The following is a 21254-nucleotide window of genomic DNA, read 5'->3' on the forward strand; positions in this document are numbered from 1 at the left end:
ATAGAACCAAATGTCATCGATGGGGTGGTGTCTTAGGATTTTTTTGTTTTGTTTTTGTTGTTGAGACAGAGTTCTCTGTGTAGCCCTGGCTGTCCTGGAACTCACTTTGTAGATCAGGTTGGCCTCAAACTCAGAAATCCACCTGCCTCTGCCTCCTGAGTGCTGGGATTAAAGACGTGTGCCACTATGCCCAGCAATGAGTTTTAGGATTTTATTGCTGTGAGGAGACACCATGACCAGAGCAACTCCTACAAAGCAAAACATCTAATTGGGGCTGGCTTACAGTTTCAGAGGTTTAGTCCATTATCATCATGGCAGATAACATGGCCGCATCCAGGCAGACATGCTGGACATGAAGTTCTACGTCTTGATTCGCAAGGCAGCAGGGAGAAATTGTGTACCACAGGGGGTGCATATGAGACCTCAAAGCCCACCCCCACAGTGACTCACTTCCTCCAGCAAGGCCATACCTCCTAATAGTGCCACTCCCTAAGGGTCAATGGGGGTCAATTACATTCAAAGTGTCACAGCTGACCTTCAGGAACATGTCTCAGATGCAGTTGCCTTGAGTGATACCAGGGCAGCGAAGGCTCATTCCTCCAGCTGTCGTGTATCAGAATTGGCTTATTATGCTGTTTCCTGACATCAGACGCCTCTAGAATTAACTGAGAAACTACTGTTACCACAACTACATCAAGTTTCACTCAGAAGAGCGGTGGATTGTCAATATATGTGATTCTGCATGTGACCATCTCAGCTGCCAATCCTTAAGGACAGCTGGAGTCCTGATTTCTCTTGCCTTTCAAGAATCCCTAATTGCAAAAATATGCTTGAAAAGTCAAGATACACAAGTCCCCACTACAGTGCAAGCTCCCTCTCCTCAACCCCCCTTTTCAGAGTGCACAGTATCTTTCTAGACACACATACATTACAGGACACATTCCAACCATCATCCCCAACGCCCTTTCCTTCCTCTGAGTCTGGAGCTTGAATCTGGGCGCTCATGCATGCTAGGCAAGCACCCTCCCACTGGGCTCCACCTCAGCCCATGGACTCCATTATCCACATGACCTGCCTGCTTTTCCTCATGTGTGTCAGCATTGCCTCACTTCATGTTTGCCCTATTAAATTGTACTCTGGAAAGTACATCCCCCTTGCAAACACAATCCACAGCATGAGTATTCATACAATGCTTTAAAAACAAAACAAAACAAAACAAAAAAACAAAAACAAAACTTTGAAACAAGGTTTTTCCTATATAGCCCCAAATAGCCTGGAACTCTTGCAGATCAGGCTGAACTTGAACTCTTGATCTTCCTGTCTTCAACCCTTAGTCCTAGGATTAGAGGCGTGAGTTGTCACACTTGGCACATCTCCTTTATATCTCAACTTGTCAAATTTCAAGTGGCATGCAGTCAGCCCTATGGACGTTTCTATACAGCCAAAGACAAACAGAGACTGTATCATGGTACGTTTTTTGGTTCCCTCTGCTTTTTGACCTGTTCATGAAGACCCAGGTGAGGAAGATGGCTACAGAGGCACTTCCCATCCCCAACACCCCAAAAGCCCCACGTACTAGGGAAGCCTACTGTGCGTGACCTTGGTGAACTTCAGCAACAGGGCCTAGTGTGCTCAGTGAATCTGTGTTCTAAGATGTTCTTGAGTGATTTTTAAAGAAACAGCAGGAGCAGCTGATTTGAGACACAGCTCATATGGGTTATGAGAAATTCACAAAATACTTGGAGATTTTTTAAACACAAAGTTTATGTTAACATTAAAGATGGAATTTTAAAAAAAGCAAATTCAAGCCCTTAAGTTAGTAATATTTTCAGGTTAGCTGTATAAAAAATGTACTATTTTACATCTCCTCATACCGCATACTCTAACTGTACATACATTTTTCATTCCAAAGTACTCGTCACTTATAAAGTGAGAGAATTCAAGCTGCAAAGTAAACATAACTTTTAAACAGGGCTCCCGTGAAAGACTGGAGCACCAGTGCACACGAGTCTGCGCTCGGTACTTATATGGAAGACATCTCTCCCTTGTGCTTATAACTGATCTGCAAACACCCAAGTCAGGATTTCTGGAACTTGTTCTGGAGAAAATCACAGCAGACAGGGGCTCAGGGCAGACATAAGCAGCTCCATTTTATAAACGAAGTTTCGGCCTTCCATCTTGTTCCATTGGACCTCCTTGAATGGTCCTCGGAGATGACTCCACTTGCTGTCTTGTAAAACATCACTCTTGGGAAGGTCTTTGCACTGGTTACGGGGAAACTGAACCATAATCTTGCTGCCACTCTCAGGTCCGTTACGAACTATGGAGGAAACCAACATCAGTGCGTTCACTTTGCAGTTTAGAAAGTTACGGGACATCTGCCCAAGAGCTGAGATGACCTCATAACAAGCATTTCAAGAGCAGGCCATGAGGTCCACACCCTAACCCCGCACCTGGGAGTTCAAGGCTGCTTCTGACTACATAGTAACATCAACGGCAGTGTTTTAGTTCCAAAATACTAAATTTATTTATTACTTTATGCAGATATATGTGTCTATGTGTGCGTATGTATGCACGCGTGAAAGTCAGAAGACAACTGACAGAAGTTCTGTCTGACAACCATGTGGGGCTTGGGATCAAACTCAGGTCATTAGGCTTGGTGGCAGGGGCTTTTTCATGCTAAAACATCTTGTCAGACCTCCAAATGCTAAAGTTTTGCACATACCCACACTTTAAGACGATCTAAGTATCTTTAAACTATGATTTGCCCTATAAAAATTAGGCCACACGTGCCAAATGTGGTAAGCTATGCCTGCAAGACAGATCCTAAGAAGCCGAGACAGGCCTGAAGCGGCGAACACAAAGCGAGTTCAACACTCTGAGCTGCTTGCTGAACATAGCCTGTGCTACATAGGTTGAAGGCAGCTAAACTGCAAACATGACCTGGTCTCACCCAGAAAGAAAATAATAAGCAAAAGAAAGAAGCCTTGGTTTTGATGAAGTTTTAACTGATGCAGGTAAAATTTAAAAGTATGGCTTTTTTTTCTTCTTCTTTTTTTTTTTTTTCTTTCGAGACAGGGTTTCTGTGTGTAGCCCTGGCTGTCCTGAAACTCACTCTGTAGACCAGGCTGGCCTCGAACTCAGAAATCCACCCGCCTCTGCCTCCAAAATGCTGGAATTAAAGGCGTGCGCCACCACGCCCAGCTAAAAGATGGCTTTTTTAACTTTGCAATATTCTTAGTTATAGGAACAGAATGTTTGCTTACTAAGTTCTCACACGCTCTTCCCTCTCTCCCTGCCCCTCCCCACTTATACACACAAATATACAAATACATACAACAGCAGTGTAAGCATGTTAACTCATTATAGAGATAAATGCCTCCTACACACATTTAGTTATATTAAAGGAGAATGCTAAGTGTTGCCTCCTATCGAAGCAGTGCAAAGTACCTGAAATAGCATAGTCTCCACTTGGCGAGGCCACTGTGATGGCGGAAGCATTGCCAATGCTCTCTATGGGCCCAAGTCCCACATGATTACTGAAGCTGAGGACCTGCCAGCCCATAACCTTGGCAAGCTGCTGAACCGCATGCACCTGGTGCTGTGACATCTGTGAATGAGAAGATGGGACTGAATCGTGGGCACACTCTAGTGAGCTGATGTAACTGTAGTTTGCTGGGGTTCTCAACCTCTGGCCCAGGTCTGAGAAATTCTGTGTGACGTGACTACTGGAGAGGAGGGTAGACCCCACCTTCCACTGCAGAAGCTGTGGCTGCCTGGTGCTGTCTGTGTCTACCCACAGCTTGAGTGCACACTCAGGCTCTAAGCCTGCCTGCTGCAGTTTCCTGTCTGGATCAATGGATGAGAAGTAACACCAGAAGCTGCAGTGCTCCAAGCATCCTCCATTTGCCCTTCAAACACAGTCTTACCCTATTCTCTGCTGGGGAGACTTCACATCAGCTTACTATGGTCACTGGCTGCGGGTAATGGAGCTATCAAAGCTTGGGGCTACCCAGTGCAGCCAGCATAGTAGTAAGGAACACAGCGGGTCAGGTCTTATCCTCCTGGTCCTTGTTCCTATAGGCTGGCTAGGTTAGCTGGAGCTTATGACAAAAACCTGTAGTGTGAGGCTTGTTCTATACTACAACCCTCAAGGCCAGAGGACCTCAGGCTATCACTAAATGACTGCTGGGTCTCCCACACCCACATGGTCAGCTGATCCTTACTTAGTAAACAGCATCCTGCTTGGTCTTCATTTTCACCCTGGTGGAATCAACTTTGCCACCAGCAGTAAAGGCAGCATCGCCAGGGCAGCAATATCACCACTACCTGCTTCTCTGGTCCCTCTCCACTTGCAGACCTTGGTCTCTAGTCATGCCATTCTCTCGGGGACACTCCAACACATCTGTGTGTACACTTCAGCTAACCAAACCCACTTAGTATGAGACTGATGGGGGCTGAGTCAGCTGCGTCCCTCATAGATGCACCTGATTACCTGGCATCAAAGAGGCAGATCCTCTGAGAGAACTGTACCTGGAGGAAAGTATTAGCATACTCTTTCTTAATTTCTGTGAATAAAATGTACATTAGCAGAAAACCCCTCCCTTTTCTGCCATAGTTCATCACTTTACTAGCTAATCACAATTCTAAGGTGGCAAACTACTGCTCTTCTTGTACTCCAGTGTCACCAAACAAGTCTGTGGAACAGGGATTAGAAGCCAGCATTTTCCAGTGTCCTTTCACAGGAGCAAGCCTTTTTAAAGCCAAAGACTAAAAACCACTTGCTATGTATAATGGCTGTGGGTGTATATAGGATTATGGCTGCTCTAGTTTGTCTTCTCCCTGCTGTCCTTGGGCTAATACCTCCCCCTTCCTGGAGAGGGTCTATACCCCAACAATTGTGCAAGTAAAACCAGGACAGATTATGAACCAATGTCACTTCCAGTGTGTACTGGAAGTAAGTGACAGGGCAGGAAAAACATGGTCTCTCCTTCTGTAACTATTACAGCTCCTGCTTGCTCAGACTGTTCCTTAAGCAATTAATGAAATTAGGAACTTCAGGCCTGAGGTGCACACCTGAAATCCCAGTAACCAGGATGCAGAAGCAGGAGGACTACTAGGCTACACAATTCATTCCAGGACAGGCTGAGCTACACTGAGACTTATCTCAAAGACATAAACAAAACTCCAACCAAAGCACAGTGTTCAACTTACCTGAGACAGAAGGAAGTCCTGTAGCTCCTGCTCCTGATGAGACAACATGATTACCCGTCCATCTCTGTGCACAACACGGACCTGCTCAACACCAATGTTTAACTGCAGCTGGATGGACCTGCAGACACACACTCTACTTGGTACAATCTCAAGGAACTTTACATCATGTTAACAGCATGCACAAAGATGCAACAGCTGTGACAACCTAAACCAACTTTTTTATGTTACAGGTGAGGGTGGACTCTTAGCGTCCACCAAATGAAATCTAAGGCAGACTTCCTTAGATTACACCAAGCATGTGTTCCACAGCAGGCCAGTCAGGTGACTGTCCTCCCTTGGAGTTGTCATAGCAGGACATGCACACAGCAGCATCCCCCAAGTCCCAAGTGGCAAGATATGTGGGCCTGGCCCTGATTGAAAACGTAGGTAAGGCCTCTTACATCCAATAACCCTGAGAACCTGAGTTCAATCCCAGGGACCTGCACTGTGGAAGGAGAGAGCCAGCTTCCACACTGTCCTCCATGGTATGCATGCACACCAACCTCCAGATAAGGAAATACATGCAAAACACACACGCTCAGTTCCTGTCCATCACATACTTTTACTTCCCGCATCTGATCTTATGTTCATTTCCTCACTAAAACTGCACACTGAAAATCAGTACTGCACACAGCCTCTTCTCCTCCTCCTTCATAAGGGAGTGACTTTATGTCACAGTGCTTTGTTCACGGTGGCCATTTGCTCTGACTTAAATAAAGCATCTAAGCACTCGCAGAGCCTGGAGAGGCAGGGCTAGGACTCTCAGACCAACAGGGGCAGCTGTGCCTTTTTACTGCAGTATTTGTCTGTCTGTTTTGCTTTTTGCCTTTTGTTTTTCAAGACAGGGTTCCTCTCAGCCAGGGTCTCAGCCAGGATAGCCCTGGCTGTCCTGGAACTCACAAATCCGCCTGCCTCTGCCTCCCAGATGCTGGGATTACAGGCATATGCCACCACGCCTGACTTTTACTGCAGTTTTAAAAGACGGATCTTGTTTTGTAAAGCCCAGTCTGGCCTTGACCTCAGTGTGCTCTTCCTGCCTCCACCTCCTAAACTCTGAGATTAGTGGTGTGTCCTAGCACACCGAGCTGTATTATAAAATGCCAAGCAAGCATTCTGAGCCATATACCTTGCCCAAGCATCTGACTAAGAATGCTGGGACAAAAAACCGGAAAGTGGTGGCGCACGCCTGTAATCCCAGCACTTGGGAGGCAGAGGCAGGCGGATTTCTGAGTTCAAGGCCAGCCTGGTCTACAGAGTGAGTTCCAGGACAGCCAGGGCTATACAGAGAAACCCTGACTGAAAAAAAACAAACAAACAAAAAGAATGCTGGGACAAGAGCGATGCTGCTTTCCACAGACACACAATAGTCAACCTGGTTTCGAGGCACAATCATCAACTAATGGATCAGAACCAAGGACAACACCAGGTCAGGAGAGAACTATGAACTCAGACTATGCTCAGCACACTAGGCTGGGTACAGGCGTGGATGGTCCTCACTCCTGACACAACAGACTTGCACAGCCTCTAGGCAGGAACTGACTCAAGCCTGGAGAGTATCTTAGCAAGTGAGGTAGCTTTCTGCTCAATGTGGGGATCCTAGGCATGCTCGACTCAACACAGGCTGCCATGTGGCCAAGGATAGCTGTGAATATAGCCTAAAACAAAACTGTAAACACGAGATTTTATGTGGCTTTTAGAAGATTTGTGCATGTATGCCACGTATGTGCAGGTGCTTTTGGAGGTCAGAAGAGAATCTAAGATTCCCTGGAGCTGGAGTTACAGGCAGCTGTGAGCCACCTGATTTGGTTGCTAGGAAACGGTCCGCTGGAAGAAAACTTCAAACCACTTAGCCATCCCTCAGCCCCTTACCACTTGTGTTTGCAAACACGTTATAGGTGATATAATTTATAGAAACCCGTGGCCCACAACAATAAAATCAAACCCAGAGGCTTAGAGAATCCCTTGAAGGATACACACAGCTCCTTAGCAAGCTGTCTGCGGACTTACTGGGGACACTTACTTGCAGATCTGTTCATAACCCTGAGATGTGATCAAAACTTTTACACTAGACTCATACACATCATTGATGTTTGACCAGTGGGCCTGGATCTGGGGGTCCTCAATGCGACTTGCCAAGCTGTCAATGGTTGCAGCAGTCCTTTAAAAGAAAATTTTAAAATCATCATATAAGATGAAAGGATTTAAATTATGTATCAATTTTACAAAAATTTGAAAATTTTCTAATTTTGCCTACTTTCCAACCATATCACCATTTGAAAGGCGAAGGTTCTAGAGGTGAGTTGGTTCTGGGAGCCCTTGCACACCCACTGCTGTGCCGGTCATAGCTTTACATCACAACACACACTCAAACCACCTCATTTATCTTGTCCTGCTCATGAAAGCTTATTGCACACAGGTAAGGTACTTCCCAGGGACTAATCTGATATGCACCCAGATATTAGTGATCCTCAGTAACAAAGGACTGGGAACATATACTGGAATAAATCATAATTAAGGCAAACTAGAGACTTGGGTACAATCCACCAAACATCACCCATCAAGAAAGTCCGCAATGCTCGATATACACATAAGCGTCTAAAACCGTGCATGTAGTCATGAACATTATTATCTATTCTCCCTAAGGGCTCTGTGTGTTTGGCAGGCAATGGCTTTTATATTTTGGTTGGGTTTATTTATTTTGCTTTGAAGCAATCTATTCCCAGCTTGGCCTGGAACTAACGGTCTACATAGCAAGTTCCAGGAGAGCCAGGACTACTAGAAAGACCCGGACTTAAAAAACAAAACAATAACAACAACAAAAAAACCCAAAAAACAAAACTTCACGATCCTCAGGTGTGGCAGCACACACACAAAGTGTCTCCTCACTATACATTTCACACACAAGTCCATTATTTCTATAAATGGGTGCGGGGGGGGGGGTGTTACTACATTTTAAAGCTTTTCTATTTTTGAGATTTACTTTTAAGATCAGTAATGGTAAAGACACTTCTATGTCCTATACTTCTCACATATCTCCAAGAATTTGACTTGACAGTCAATGAGAACTTTGAAGGTAACAATAGATTCCCATTAACAGGGTTTATCACTGACGCCCATAAGGAAAGCAGAACCTCACCAATACAATACTGCAGTATTTCTAAGATACATCTGCACAAGTGACTTACTGTATCCCATACACCCACAGTGGGGCAGGAAGAACTGGAGGGCTGCCGACATTAAACTCAAACCCATCTCCCACACTAGCTCTCCCTTTCTTCCACTGCATCCCAGTGCTCTAAAACACCTCCCTAATTTACTTTCCTAAAAGCTGAAGGAGCCAAGTTTCTATTCCTGTGGGGACAGTAAGCCATAAACCATTGTAAAGCTACCTCTATAAGACAGGCCCTTGTCTCTTTCCTGAAAGGTCAAATAGGGCAGATCAGGAACCTAGCTGGCAGATTACTCCTGGGAAGGCAGGTTTACCTTAAAATATAGTGTGCGATCCCAGAATTTCTTCGCCCTGGTGTAGTCCCCAGGAGCTGCTACAAAATCTGAGGTTCAGCTAGGTCTACCTGTCTTTTTCAGGCCCGACCCAGGAGATGTAACCATTTCTTTTTCTTCCGCCTCCCCTCCCCCTCCAGGGTGCTGGCACGAGCCTTGGTGTACTTTTAGCTTCCTAACAAGTATTCTGGGCTTCTTTGCTCCATTGCTAAAGCCCTGAAATCTCACTGCCTAAACTCAAGCTAAACAACTGTGTTCCCTCCATTTTCTCTCTTTCCTTCTTCCTTCCAGGAAGTGGGAGACTCATGGCTTGCCTGCCCTGAGTTTTCCCTTTTAAACTCTACTAAACTGTTTAAATCTTAAGAGGGGACCCGATTTCTATGTACCACACTAGATGGCTCTGCTGGGACCCCCTCAAGATTTCTGGTAATACTTTCATGCTGTTTAATATTTTTTAATTATTTATTTACTTACTTATTCTATGTGTACTGGTGTTTTGTCTGCATGTATGTCTGATTCTCTGGAACTGGAATTACAAGATAGTTGTGGACTGTCGTGTTGGTACTGGGAATTGAACCCAGGTGTTCTTAATCACTGAGCCATCTCTCCAGTCCTCCTGTTATTTAATATTTTAATCAGCAGAGAAAATAAACCTATTCTGGCACCTCTAGATAGCATCAGCATGGCAAGTGGTAAGAAGTCACTGAAAACAAGATTTCCACGAGCAGTATCTACCTGCTAAATGACTACAGAACTTTCATGGCCAGATTACCAAGCAGAAACACTCCTCCTCACCAGTGTCAGTACTGAGGACAGATGCTAGCACAGCAAGATACACTGCCCTTATCATGCCAGCCACTCTTCAGTCTGCATGAGAAAGAGGCAGCAAGGGTGGGGCAGCAGCACACACCTTTATTAGCAAAGGCAGGTAGAAACAAGGTATCCCCCAGTTCAAGGCCAGGTGTACTCAAAAGACTCACACTTTTGGGCTAACACAGCCTTGGGCTGTTAGCTTTAGCTGAGCAAACTAATTAAATTATCTAAGCCTCAACCAGATCACCAGTAAGAAAGAAAATAAAGGCTTTAATGTTATTAAACATTACATTAATGTCCAGTTGAGGGGTGGAGGGATGGGCTGCCAAACAAAACACAAAGCACAGAGGAGAAAAGTCATTTTCCTGGCTATATTGGTCCTTGGTAATGTTAAAAGCAGAGCAATTCAGCTAGACAGCAGGATCTGCACCCGCCAACACCCCTCCCCCGACCCCCCCCCCCAGTCCTCAACTGGACAAGACCCAGTCTGTCACCAAAATTTTTCTCTTAACCACTTTCTGCTAACATGTACCCAAAATTAACATAAAGAGGACAGAAAAGGGATTCAGTTTTACAGAAACACAGTAACTTTCGTCATCCTTACCTGCTCCTTAGAAAAATATGCTTTGCCTGTTTAATTATTTTTTCTAGGAGTCCTTCTGTGGACTGTATTGAATTAATTTCATTTTTATCAAAAGCTTGAGGACCTGAGAGTCTCATCCTCTTATGGCCAAAGGGAGCACTTGCTGGGTGTGGCATCACAATGGAACTCAAGGTCTGTTTATGAAACTGACAAAGAAGAAAAAAAAAAACAAGAAAGAAAACCAAAGAAGCCACTTTTAATAACCAACATCCATGAAATAAACATGACAAAAATGTTTAATCAAAGCTTGGTTCCAATTACTTCTGGAAATAACTAAAGTAATTAGTACAAAGTAATCTTGTCAGATGCAATAGCAATGCCGTTAGTTTTAGTACTCAGGGGGCAAACACCAGCCTGGTGTACATAGGTGTTGCACGTCGGCCAGGGCTAGTGAGATCCTGTCCCCAGATCATCACCACAACCTCCTTGATGCAGAGATAAACGCACTGAGTGACCATGTGCCTGATTCAAGTCTATAAGGAGGTTGGCTCCTTTCAACTACAATTTTTATTTTGAAAGTTTAAATTACCAAGCCTTCTTCATTACGTCTCACCTCATCTCACCGTCAGAGTTAATCAACTGTCCTAGACTGCCTGGCAGAACCCCAAGGAACATGTAATAGTGGCACTGAACTGAGAGCCTCACCCAGGCCAAGCAAGTGTTCAACCCTGAGGGAAATCCTCCGTCTAAAAAACCTAAAACACTGACTTTTATACCATTACGATCAACTGACTCCATCTTGGGAATTGGGGGCTAGGAGAGGGGTGATGGGAGGCTGGAACAAATACTTCTATGGAGTCTCAAAACACGATGCTGGACAGCTCAGGCCTCTCCACCAGAGCTGCCGCTCTCTCAACAGTGGCATGTGCTTCCATGGTAACTGCAGAACTTGCTGTGTATCCCTAGTGCTACAGGATATTCTGGGAGCAAAGACCATGCACTGATTAGGTCTGGCACACAGCAGGCTCTTTCAAACCAGGCGGGGGTCACCACTGCTGTACATTCCTCAGCCTCAGTGGAAGGTCTGCTCACTGCTCGGCTGTGCGCACACTGCAGAGCCTCACTGGGGTTGGTACCTCTCTGATCAGCAGGTGCAAGTTGTGCTCCAGGACGTAGAGGTGATCCTCCTGCCCAGGCTTCTCTGTGGCACACTTCTGCGACTTCTTATCATCTGAGGAGTGGCACAGAGAAATGGACAACTGCAAGCCTGTGTAGAGAGGCAGGACAGACGCAGGTAACTCAAGAACTGGGCACTAAGAGCATGCTCACAAGGGACAACCACAGTGCATTCTCACGAATCTGAAGTAGACCATCAGGCCTCATGTGAACACCTCTACTCCAATGACCTCCTTTCCTTAACATAATCAATTCTCACAGGCTTGAACAATGGCAATATTCCACAGACTACACTGTGGCTCTGATCCTGAGCTGTAACTGAAGAAGACTGGGGACAACACTCAATGCTTGGTTTTACAAACACAGAATCTTAAAAACAAGCTTTTCTAGTTATATATGAACAAGAAGTTAGGACCGCCGGGCGTGGTGGCGCACGCCTTTAATCCCAGCACTCGGAAGGCAGAGGCAGGCGGATTTCTGAGTTNGAGGCCAGCCTGGTCTACAAAGTGAGTTCCAGGACAGCCAGGGCTATACAGAGAAACCCTGTCTCGAAAAACCAAAAAAACCAAAAAAAAAAAAAAAAAAAAGTTAGGACCTAGTTTTGCCGGGCTCTCTTCCCTGCTTCTAAAACATAGGCAGAGCTGTTCAGGCCTAACCCTAAACAGCAAGTGTACAGCCACTGACAACTCATTTCTATGTTAAGCTTGATGGCTTCTGAACAAAAAGTTCATTTCTACAAATTAGGAACATCTATTTTTCTTTTTTAAATTGGTACCTCATTTAGAAAAGGCAAGTATCCTTGAAAGAAAGGCCACTGCCAAAGCACTGCTGCAGCACACTTTTTAACATGCGCCATGAAAGCCCAAGGTGCCACCCTCAGTTCACAGAGGAGTGGGCAGCAATGCCGGCTTTAGCTTCACTGGCTGCCCAGATGCCCAGCACAGCCTGAGTCCCTGAGGACCTCCTACAGCACATCCACACCATAAAGTCCCACTTGCAGGTTGCAGCAGGCTCTTACTTGGAAAGGGCTGAGAGATGATCTGGTTTTTCACCACAATGTGAGGGATCTGAGACTTAATTTGAACGGCTTCCCGGGAGAGCTGTGCAAAAATTTCCTTACAAAGAAGAACATTTTGTGCTGCTTCTAATTTTGTCTGCCAGTGTGGGGAACCTGAAAGACAGAAGGCATGTGTATAAAGCTATGTCCAGCCAGACCATGTGTACAGCTGCACGAACCATGACCTCACGTCATCATCACAGCTTCAGAGAGTACTGCTACAACCTCTGTTCAAACACAAAGTCTCTTTGGTCATTTTCCGCAGTCTCTCTCTTACCCTTCCCCTTTCCTACTCAAAGTCTTCTTCCAAACCCTCCTTCGTGCGTGTGAGTGTGCGTGTGTGTGTGCATGCGTGGCTATGTCAGAGTTTGTGGCTGCTCCCTTGAGCATGAGGTTATTTATAGGAAGATAGGCAGCTAAGCAGTGGCTGCACTGAACATGCTGAGCACTGGGAAGTCCAGGCAAAGGTAAACATGTGGCTTTGTCTTCCGAGGAAGCAGCTTACCCGTCCTCCTCCTGGACTGCTAGGAAACGATACGGTTTACAAGCTGGCGGTCCTGTGCTCCCTACAGACGCAGGCTCCACCCACGTACTCTAGAACCTGTTTGTTTATCCCAGGCCCTTTCCCCCTAAACCTGGAACGCTGCTTTTAAGTCCATTAAACATTAAACATATCCTTAGGAGCTGTCACCTGTGCTTTACAACAGCCTAAAAGTGACTTCTGTGTTACCTCAGGCCCAGGCCAATCCTGACACCTATAGATAGGCATTATGTTCACCCAAGTCAAGCTCCCTAGACCCTAAATCTTGGGCACTGTTTCTGAATCAATTGTACCCATCTGAATAGAAGAAGCCATATGTACTTTGTAAAGAATTTTAATGTAAACATGGCTTAAGTTTTGTTGTACACATGACACTGCGTTAATTATCATCAAAAACTTTTTTTCCAAAAGTGTGCTGTACTTAAATATGGTTAAAATAAGTTGCCTGGTGTCAGACTCTAGAAGTCTGAACCAGTAATGTCAAGCTGAACATTTGAGTTTCAGTTTTACCTCATTTGTATAATTTCAATGCTGGCTGTAATGCCTGCAGGGACTCCTGTCTGCCATCACCTTGCCTAGAAACCATTAACAGCCTGCAATCCCTCAGTAAGGGTGAGGCCTCATGAGCCCCTCAACCACCCCTAATGGAATGATGGGGCCCAGTCTAGTACAAGTCTGCAGCAGGTAACCACAGCCAGAGTGCATGAGGGCACGGTGTGCCATGCCCAGAGGACAGTGCTTCAGCACACCTCCCCAACCGCTATACTCTTGCTGTCTTCTATCCTGTGATATTCCGAGCCTTAGAGGATTTGAACATCTTCTACACAGAGACACCTAGTATACTTCAACCTACAAAAATGTATAGCTATTCACTAGTGCCTTATTTTTAATAAGATGTTTCCAGAAGCAAGAATGGCATTTCATGCCTATAATTCCAGCGTGAGGAGGCAGAAGGCTTATGAGTTTAAAGTCAAAGATTGTCTCAAAAAAACCAAACAGTGATGGCAGCTCTTTGAGAAATCCACATCCACGCTCTGGGGTATATTCTTTCTGAGTATCCTCCTTCTCTTAGCCCTCACCGCTAAGACATCTTCAATAACCACCAACTTCCTATTGTTTTCACATCAAAGGTGTGATGTGAAAGAGTGATTCCTCACTCTTTATGTTTGGCTTACTGTGTATGTGAGTGTAGAATGGAGTGTAGACACCATGACATACCTGGCTTGGATTTGGGCAAAGGTCTCTTAAAAAGGTTAACTGTGCCAAGATCACCAATGTCTGGAGCCTGTTTCTGAATAGAAACCTAGACAACATGAAAAACATTAGCAAAGTAGCTTCAGGGTAATTGCCAAGAAATAACTTAAAAAACTCTAATCAGTACCTTGATATATGCAGACCCCTCTAAATCACTAGGAATTTGGACATCTAGAGGACAGTAATCTTCTGGTATCTTCTTATCCAAGTCAATGTCTGTATTCTTTATCACTTCAAAGGTACCATGATGAGGAAAGAGAGAACCTAATTGGGTATTAAAGATTAAAATAATTAACATGACAAATTAATTTAACACAAATTATCAAATATAACACTTTATCTCCACACCACCAAAACATGAATTCTTCCCACTAGAAATGTGCATGCTAAGAGAAAGACACCTGGAGGCCAAGGAGGGAGGGTCAAGAGTTCAAGCCAACTTTGCCTACATGAGACCCTATCTTGAAAATCCCATGACAGACCAGTCTTACTGTAGTAGCTACATTTAAGAGAAAGTTCAAATTTCCATATTGACCATAGGGACCAATGACCCTATGACCAATCCAGGTTGGTCTCAAACTGTAGATTCACCTGTCTTCTACCTCTCTTCTACTTCCTTTTCTGGTTTGGCCATCTCTCACTGGGTTCTAAACCTTAAATACGCTGCCTTTGAACTTTCTCTTAAATGTAGCTACTACAGTAAGACTGGTCTGTCATGGGATTTTCAAGATAGGGTCTCATGTAGGCAAAGTTGGCCTTGAACTCTTGACCCTCCCACCTCAGTCTCCAAGTGTTAGGACTCCAGGCATGTGATGCCAAGTTCTGCCAAGAATGGTTTTGGCTTACAGATAAAGACATTAAATATCACTGTCCAACAGGGAGCTGAGAAATGATCCTGGCGGAGGCTAGGAGACAGCATCCATCTGTACCTGCACTTCTGTAGCTCAGGTCGCCCAGGATCTTGTCGCCCACCTTCCTCAGCTTCCAGTGCTGCCGGAGTCTCAGGAGCTCAGAATTGAAGTCCCGCTGGAGCTTGTTTTCCTGGTTCTCAGCCACTGACTTGGTCAGTCTTTCTGCCCCCTTCAGTAGGATTTGAGCTGCTCCAGCGAGGGACTTCTTCTTGGAGATCAGCTGCAGCGTTTGTGGACTCTACCAAAAGTAAGGTAGCAATGTTTTCCATAAAAATGAGTTCCAAAGTATTTTAGATACATTTAAAACTACATATTTTTTTCAAGCAAGTAATGTTTTATTTGGAAGAAAAGTTGTGATTGAACACACACACACACACACACACACGAAGGAAGAGGGATGACAGCTGGCAAGGGGTGTACCATGCAAGCATGAGGCCTGCTGAGTTCCATCCCCAGCACCCACATGCAAAACGCAGTACAGAATCCTGTTGCCTGGCGTCCCAGCCCCAGGGAAGGACAGCTCAGGAGGCTTGCTTGCCAGTCAATCTGGTCAACTAGTCAACTTTACCTTCAGAAAGAGAAACTGACTCAAAACTATAAACATTCAGAGAGAACTAAGAAAGCTATCTAAGGTAACCTCTGACCTCTACATCCTTCCATGCGCGCACGCAAACACACACAAATACATACACAAAAACATGGTGAATGAATGTAGAAGAAAAATGAGCAGGTGGTGAAGGAAAATACCAGACTTTGAAAAAAATTTCCCTTGCAAAACTTTTTTTAAACAACAAAGTAACCTGTTTCCTTTTTTTTTTTGATTGATTTATTTATTTATTATATGTAAGTACACTGTAGCTGTCTTCAGACACTCCAGAAGAGGGCGCCAGATCTCGTTACGGATGGTTGTGAGACACCATGTGGTTGCTGGGATTTGAACTCTGGACCTTTGGAAGAGCAGTCGGGTGCTCTTACCCACTGAGCCATCTCACCAGCCCCAAAGCAACCTGTTTCTTGGCGAGCTTACAAAATCACCTTAAGCCAAATCACCATAGTGCCCCAGAAACTAGAACTCAGCAATCTACCACCTGGGGCAAACTAGGCCGGGGCCCTGTCCTTACCATCCCAGCTCCTACCCTGTGCATGCCTTCCTGTGACACCCATACTTCACGTTAAATTCCAAACCCCTGCTTAGATACAGCCTATGCATAGAAACTAGCATCTACAGGGCACCACTCCACACTAAGCTTAGCACTGACCTAAGACCAAGTAGGTACCACACTGTGACTGGTGTCAGTCCACAGCGCTGCACTAACTACACTCACCGAGGGAAACTGTTGAGAAGTGATGCAGACTGTGTGTACAGCCACCAGTTTTGTGTTTTATTGAGTAGCTATACTCCCAAATGACAAGTGCAAAATTTCTGACAGTAGAGTGTGTCCAAAAACAAAGCAAACGTTTTTGCAGGAGTTAAGTCTCACAAAAAGGCCCCAACCATATTACTCTGAATTGCCCCCACCTCGCTTGACCTCACCGACTAGCTGAGGTACGAACTGGTCAGGCCTGGGTAGTACCTGGATGCAGAGAAGCCACACTCATTCTGTATCTACATAAGGAGCCTGATTCAAAGATAATCCTCATCTGTGAAGTGCTCTTTCCTAACACTAATGATACTTTATTACATGTACATGTGTGTCTGAGCATATGAAGGGGTCAGAGGAGTATCAGATCTCCTAGAGCTGGAGTTACAGGCAGGTTTAAGCTGCCTGATGTGGGTACTATGAATCAGCATCTGCAACAACAATGTGTTCTTAATCACTGGGCCATTGCTCTAGCTCGTGGATTTAATTTTTCAACAAAGTAAAAGGGAGCAAGATGCAGAGAACCAAATACTGGTCCTGGGACTTAAAGAAAAGATGTTCAGTTAAAGGGCACATGTACCTGTTTGGGAGGAAGCGCATCCTGAGAGACAGGGTCCAGAGTCATGAACTTTTTGTCCCTGACAATACTGAGGACATCATAGAGAACACACATCTCTGTAAGGGCACTTCGCAAATTGTTCCTCACAGAGTCCCAAGGCCACAAAGAAGGTTGGAATTTTACCAACCCTGAAAAACAGAAAAGAAAAACAGAAACACATGTGTACTGGTTACATTGAATACAAGACAGAAGAAGGCTCGTTTAGAGGTTTAAAAGCATGAAAAGGAGAAATGGGTTCTCTTCCAAATCTCATACCCTGTCTTCAACTGTTAACACTTAATACTCCTTTTATGGCAAAACAAATGCCAGTCTAATTTCCACAGGCCAAAGCTGTCATTATATCTCAAGTAGGTACTCGAATCTTTCTAAACCTAGGGCTTCATTCATCCCAGATAAGCACTAAACTATATCCCCATCCCCACAAAAGCCTTTAAAATAACCTGTTTCCTTCCAACATTTAGAACTTGAACTTCCAACATTCCTGAACTGTAAAACAACAGGCAAAGCCCCAAATGGCCTACAACACCAGCATTACTACTGGCTGCACGAATAGTCGTCGTCGTCCCCCCCCCACCCACCCCCCCGAGACAGGGTTTCTGGATTAAAGGCATGAGCCACCACTGCTTGGCTATACCTAATCAATTTTTTTTGTTTGTTTTGTTTTTGTTTTTTCGAGACAGGGTTTCTCTGTATAGCCCTGACTGTCCTGGAACTCACTTTGTAGACCAGGCTGGCCTCGAACTCAGAAATCCGCCTGCCTCTGCCTCCCAAGTGCTGGGATTAAAGGCTTGCGCCACCACAGCCCGGCTTCTTTTAATCAATTTTTAATACATGCTCACTCTACGGAGTTCATGATAAAGGATGAGGGAGTGAAAGTCAAAAGTTTTCTTTTAATCTTAGGCCTGACTCTCCTTCCTCCTGAGACATAACCATTATAAACAGTTGGGGTGAACCCTTTCAAAGCTTTTCCCAATAATTTAACACATGCTGTTACTTGCCTGTTACTTCAGTTGCTATGTCCTAGAGATATCTCAACCCAGCATACAGGAACTATTCACTCTTTCACACAGCACAAGATATTTGGAAGCCAGGAGGCATGCCATTTAAGCCTGTCCCTTACTAGGTCAAATGTTCCTAATGACATCAGTGCTGGATCTTAATACACACTTGTGCTCTATAGTTCTTTCATGGGGGATTTCATGGATCAAATGTGATACACATTTACAATTTTGCATTTAAAACTACTGAGCTGACCTGCCTTTCCAACACTGGATAATAACAATGTTGGGTTTGTCTGTTTAAGATTAAAAAAAAATTATTTATTTATTTAATGGATGTAAGTACACGGTCGCTGTCTTCAGACACACCAGAAAGAAGAGGGCATCGGATTCCATTACAGATGGTTGTGAACCACCATGTGGTTGCTGGAAATTGAACTCAGGACCTCTGGAAGAGCAATCAGTATTCTTAACTGCTGGGCCATCTCTTCAGTCCCAGATGTTTTAACTTTCTGTCAAATTTATGAAACCTACATTTAAATTTTTCTTTATTTATTGAGATGGTGTCTATTTGCTCATGTTTTTCATAAATCTGACTACCTCTGCCTGGCGAATTACCACACTAGACATGAACACCCCCAATTAAACCGATTCTGTCACATCACTAAATCAAGAACCGTGGTTTTAAATTTTGTTTCTTTGATAATAAGGAGAATCCAAAGTCTAGTCTGGTTGCTTCTCCAAATTCCCCCTCTTCAGTTTTGTTTTCTTGTAATTCATTCACCTCAAAGTTTTAGTGGTCATTTTAAGTATCACCTGTTTTAACCTAAAATCACCCCCAAAAGCTTTCAGCTGTTCTTTATTTAAAAAAAAAAAAAAAGGCGAATGCCTCTTCTCCTGGCCTGAACAGGACCCCGAGTCCCGACCAGGTCGGCCTTCCCACTGTTGTCAATACTTCTCAAGGCCACCCACCACAAAACACACTTCACCCTAGGAGAGACCCTGGGATAGAACCAGCAACGAGAGCGAAGCCTCACCCTCCTCGTCGTCCTGGTCCGCTCCCGCGCCCCCCCAGTCCGGCGCATCGCCGTCAGGCCCCGCCGCCTCCTCCTCCTCCGAGCCGGAGCCCTGGCTGAAGTCGATGCGCTGCGCCAGGCGCGCCAGGTTCTGGGACATAGACAGCGGCTGCAGGTACGTCTCGGTGCCATCAAGGCCCACCTCCTGCACCTGCTTCTCGCAGGCCGACTCGATGCTGATGCGCACGGCTCGCACGCCCGACATGCTGGCGGCGGCCTGTGGGCGACTCGCCGGAGACTCAGAGTCCAGCACCGACACGGAAGGCTGGACCAAGCTTCCCGCAAGCCCGACGCGGCGGCCGGGAGGAAGCAAACCACCCACTGCTGCCCCACAATCCTCCGCGCAGCGTCTCGCGGAACACTATGAGCAGGCGCGAAGGGCCAGCTGCCCGGACACTTCCTGTAGGTTGCACGTGAGAGCCAGGAACTTCCGGCTGACCGGGCTCAGCCACTGCAGTGCAAGTGGAGTGGGCTGGGTTTATGTAGATACGCTGGGCGTTGTAATTTGTTTGTTTGTTTAATTGGTTACTTGGTTTTTGAAATAGCTTTGTTGCTGGCCTGATTAATTTGTTGATTAATTATTGAGACACGCATCTTCTTTGTTTTTTTTTTAGATTTATATACTGTATACTGTAGCTGTCTTCAGACACTCCAGAAGAGGGCGCCAGATCTCATTACGGATGGTTGTGAGCCACCATGTGGTGGTTGTGAGCCACCATGTGGTTGCTGGGATTTGAACTCTGGACCTTCGGAAGAGCAGTCGGGTGCTCTAACCCACTGAGCCATCTCACCAGCCCCGCATCTTCTTTGTTAGTTGGTTAGTTATTTGATTTTTGAGACACGCAGCGCACACACCAGCACTCCCGCTGATTCGGTCTGGGAGCCCGTCCGTGGGATGCGTCCACTCACTTTCCGGGTAGGTTTTCACTTCCTAGTTAAACCTCTCTGGGAACATACTCCCAGAGGTGTTTCCCCTAGGTGACTTTACATTCGTGAAGTTAACGATGAAGACGTATGTACTGTTACAAGTAAGGGCTTTACATTTATGTAAGCACTCACAAAGACACTGTCGACGGTAGTTTAACTATAATTCACAGCTGTTTGAGTCTCTCTGTTGATGGAGCTGCCTCCAGCAAAGAAGACCGAGTCAAACAGCTAGCAGGACTACCATTCAGGCTGCACCAGCTGTCTTAAACACTCCAAGAACACTCAGACATGCCTACATGAAAGATTGCAACTGATTATCCTGGCCCAGTAGGCACAGCTTGGGCCAGGGCTTTGTGCAGACCTGTGACTGGTGGCTTAATGATAAAATGGAGGACTATGCTGTCTCTCCAGACGTGCAGCCACCCTTACACGGTCACAGTCATGTACACATACAAACAAAAGACACCTGTGTTTAGCCAAACAAATGGCTGTGATTGGCCCAAATACCCCGTCTTGGGTTGTATGAGCAGGCTACTCCTCAAGTGGTCCACCAAGAGGCACTCTCCTTCCCTCATGGTGTTAGTATGTCATGTCCAGCAATGTCTTTCACTGAGTGGCCTTTCCTTTCTCACTTTCAGCTTACAGGCTGCAACAGAAAAAGCAAGGAACATTAGCTGGTTGGCAACAGTGCTCCACAGCTTGATAGGTACTAACCCCCTTACTTCTATCCAGTCATTTAATTTTCTGTTTGTTTGGTTTTTTTTTTTTTTTAAGAGTTTCTCTGGGCTGGTGAGATGGCTCAGTGGGTAAGAGCACCCGACTGCTCTTCCGAAGGTCCGGAGTTCAAATCCCAGCAACCACATGGTGGCTCACAACCATCCATAACGAAATCTGACTCTCTCTTCTGGAGTGTCTGAAGACAGCTACAGTGTACTTACATATAATTAATAAATAAATAAATAAGAGTTTCTCTAATAAATAAATAAATAAATAAAAAAGAGTTTCTCTGTGTAGCCCTGGCTGTCTTGGAACTCACTCTGTAGACTAGGCTGGCCTTTGATACCACTTTGAGTCTAATCTTGGGCTCCTGAACAACCTTGCCTTGTCTAGAAATCACTTGTCAAGTCCTTGGGCCCTGGCTTCCCACGACGAAGTGTAGATGGAGGTGTTAGCATAGCTGTCTG

At 45.3% G+C, this 21254-nt stretch overlaps 1 protein-coding gene across 2 annotated transcripts; it reads right to left on the bottom strand.

The window, feature by feature from the left end:
- Positions 1 to 197: 197 nt before the first annotated feature.
- Med17 (mediator complex subunit 17) lies at positions 198 to 19472 on the bottom strand. 2 transcript variants are annotated; one of them, XM_021171710.2, is made up of 12 exons: positions 19105 to 19472; positions 17031 to 17197; positions 15108 to 15327; positions 14306 to 14442; positions 14143 to 14227; positions 12345 to 12497; positions 11287 to 11417; positions 10172 to 10356; positions 7274 to 7411; positions 5215 to 5332; positions 3451 to 3610; positions 198 to 2320 (listed from the first exon to the last, which is right to left on the bottom strand). In XM_021171710.2, exons 1-12 carry the CDS (start codon positions 19346 to 19348, stop codon positions 2109 to 2111), a joined length of 1950 nt encoding a protein of 649 aa, XP_021027369.1. In that variant the 5' UTR covers positions 19349 to 19472; the 3' UTR covers positions 198 to 2108. The 2 variants fall into 2 exon arrangements, with proteins under 2 accessions (XP_021027369.1, XP_021027370.1); XM_021171711.2 differs by having other exon boundaries at positions 1619 to 2320; positions 11287 to 11381.
- Positions 19473 to 21254: the final 1782 nt, after the last annotated feature.

The sequence above is a fragment of the Mus caroli genome, chromosome 9 (assembly GCF_900094665.2).
Source record: "Mus caroli chromosome 9, CAROLI_EIJ_v1.1, whole genome shotgun sequence".
Taxonomy (NCBI): Eukaryota; Metazoa; Chordata; class Mammalia; order Rodentia; family Muridae; genus Mus; species Mus caroli.